The sequence below is a fragment of the Fulmarus glacialis genome, unplaced genomic scaffold (assembly GCF_000690835.1).
Source record: "Fulmarus glacialis isolate BGI_N327 unplaced genomic scaffold, ASM69083v1 scaffold19552, whole genome shotgun sequence".
Taxonomy (NCBI): Eukaryota; Metazoa; Chordata; class Aves; order Procellariiformes; family Procellariidae; genus Fulmarus; species Fulmarus glacialis.
In genome coordinates, this window is record NW_009197462.1 from 861 (window position 1) to 1,385 (window position 525).

Sequence of the window (525 nt, forward strand, 5' to 3'; positions counted from 1 at the left end):
AGCCCTGGGCTCGGTGCTCCAAGGCAAAACCTGCTGGGATGCCATGCTCGGCCGACGGGTGCATTGTGTCGCGGGGTGAGGGCAGGTGACGAGCATGTGTGTCCCCTCCAGGCTCTGCTGATGGAGACCGCCAAGCTCAACCCCATCATCCGGGATGTCTACGCGAAAAAAAAAGCAGGCAGGGGCGGCCGCCTCGGCGCGGAGGGGCAGCGGCTGCCGGGAGCTCATGGTCAAGCTGACGGAGGGGCAGTACGTGCTGTGCCGCTGGACCGATGGGCTCTATTACCTTGGAAAGATCAAAAGGGTAACGTGGGCACCCAAGAGGGTAAGGTGGGCACCCAAAATGTAGCTAGTGCCGTTCCCTGGGTCGGCTTGTGGCTCAGAGGGGTGCTGGCCTGGGCTGCAACGCATCTTTGGTCATCGGGGCATTTTGGGTTGATGTCCTGCCCCTGGGTATCACACCCCAAACCCGACTTTCCGCAGCCCTGAGAGACAGGGCGGGTCACCGGGAAAAACGGGAAAGCG

At 62.3% G+C, this 525-nt stretch overlaps 1 protein-coding gene across 1 annotated transcript; it reads left to right on the forward strand.

Moving 5' to 3' along the window:
• Positions 1–154: 154 nt before the first annotated feature.
• On the forward strand, positions 155–304 carry LOC104072939 (PHD finger protein 19-like; the record flags this gene model as incomplete). The annotated part of the gene is made up of 1 exon (XM_009572554.1): positions 155–304. A coding segment is annotated over exon 1 (150 nt), but the record flags the coding sequence as incomplete, so codon positions are not given.
• Between the last annotated feature and the right edge of the window lie 221 nt (positions 305–525).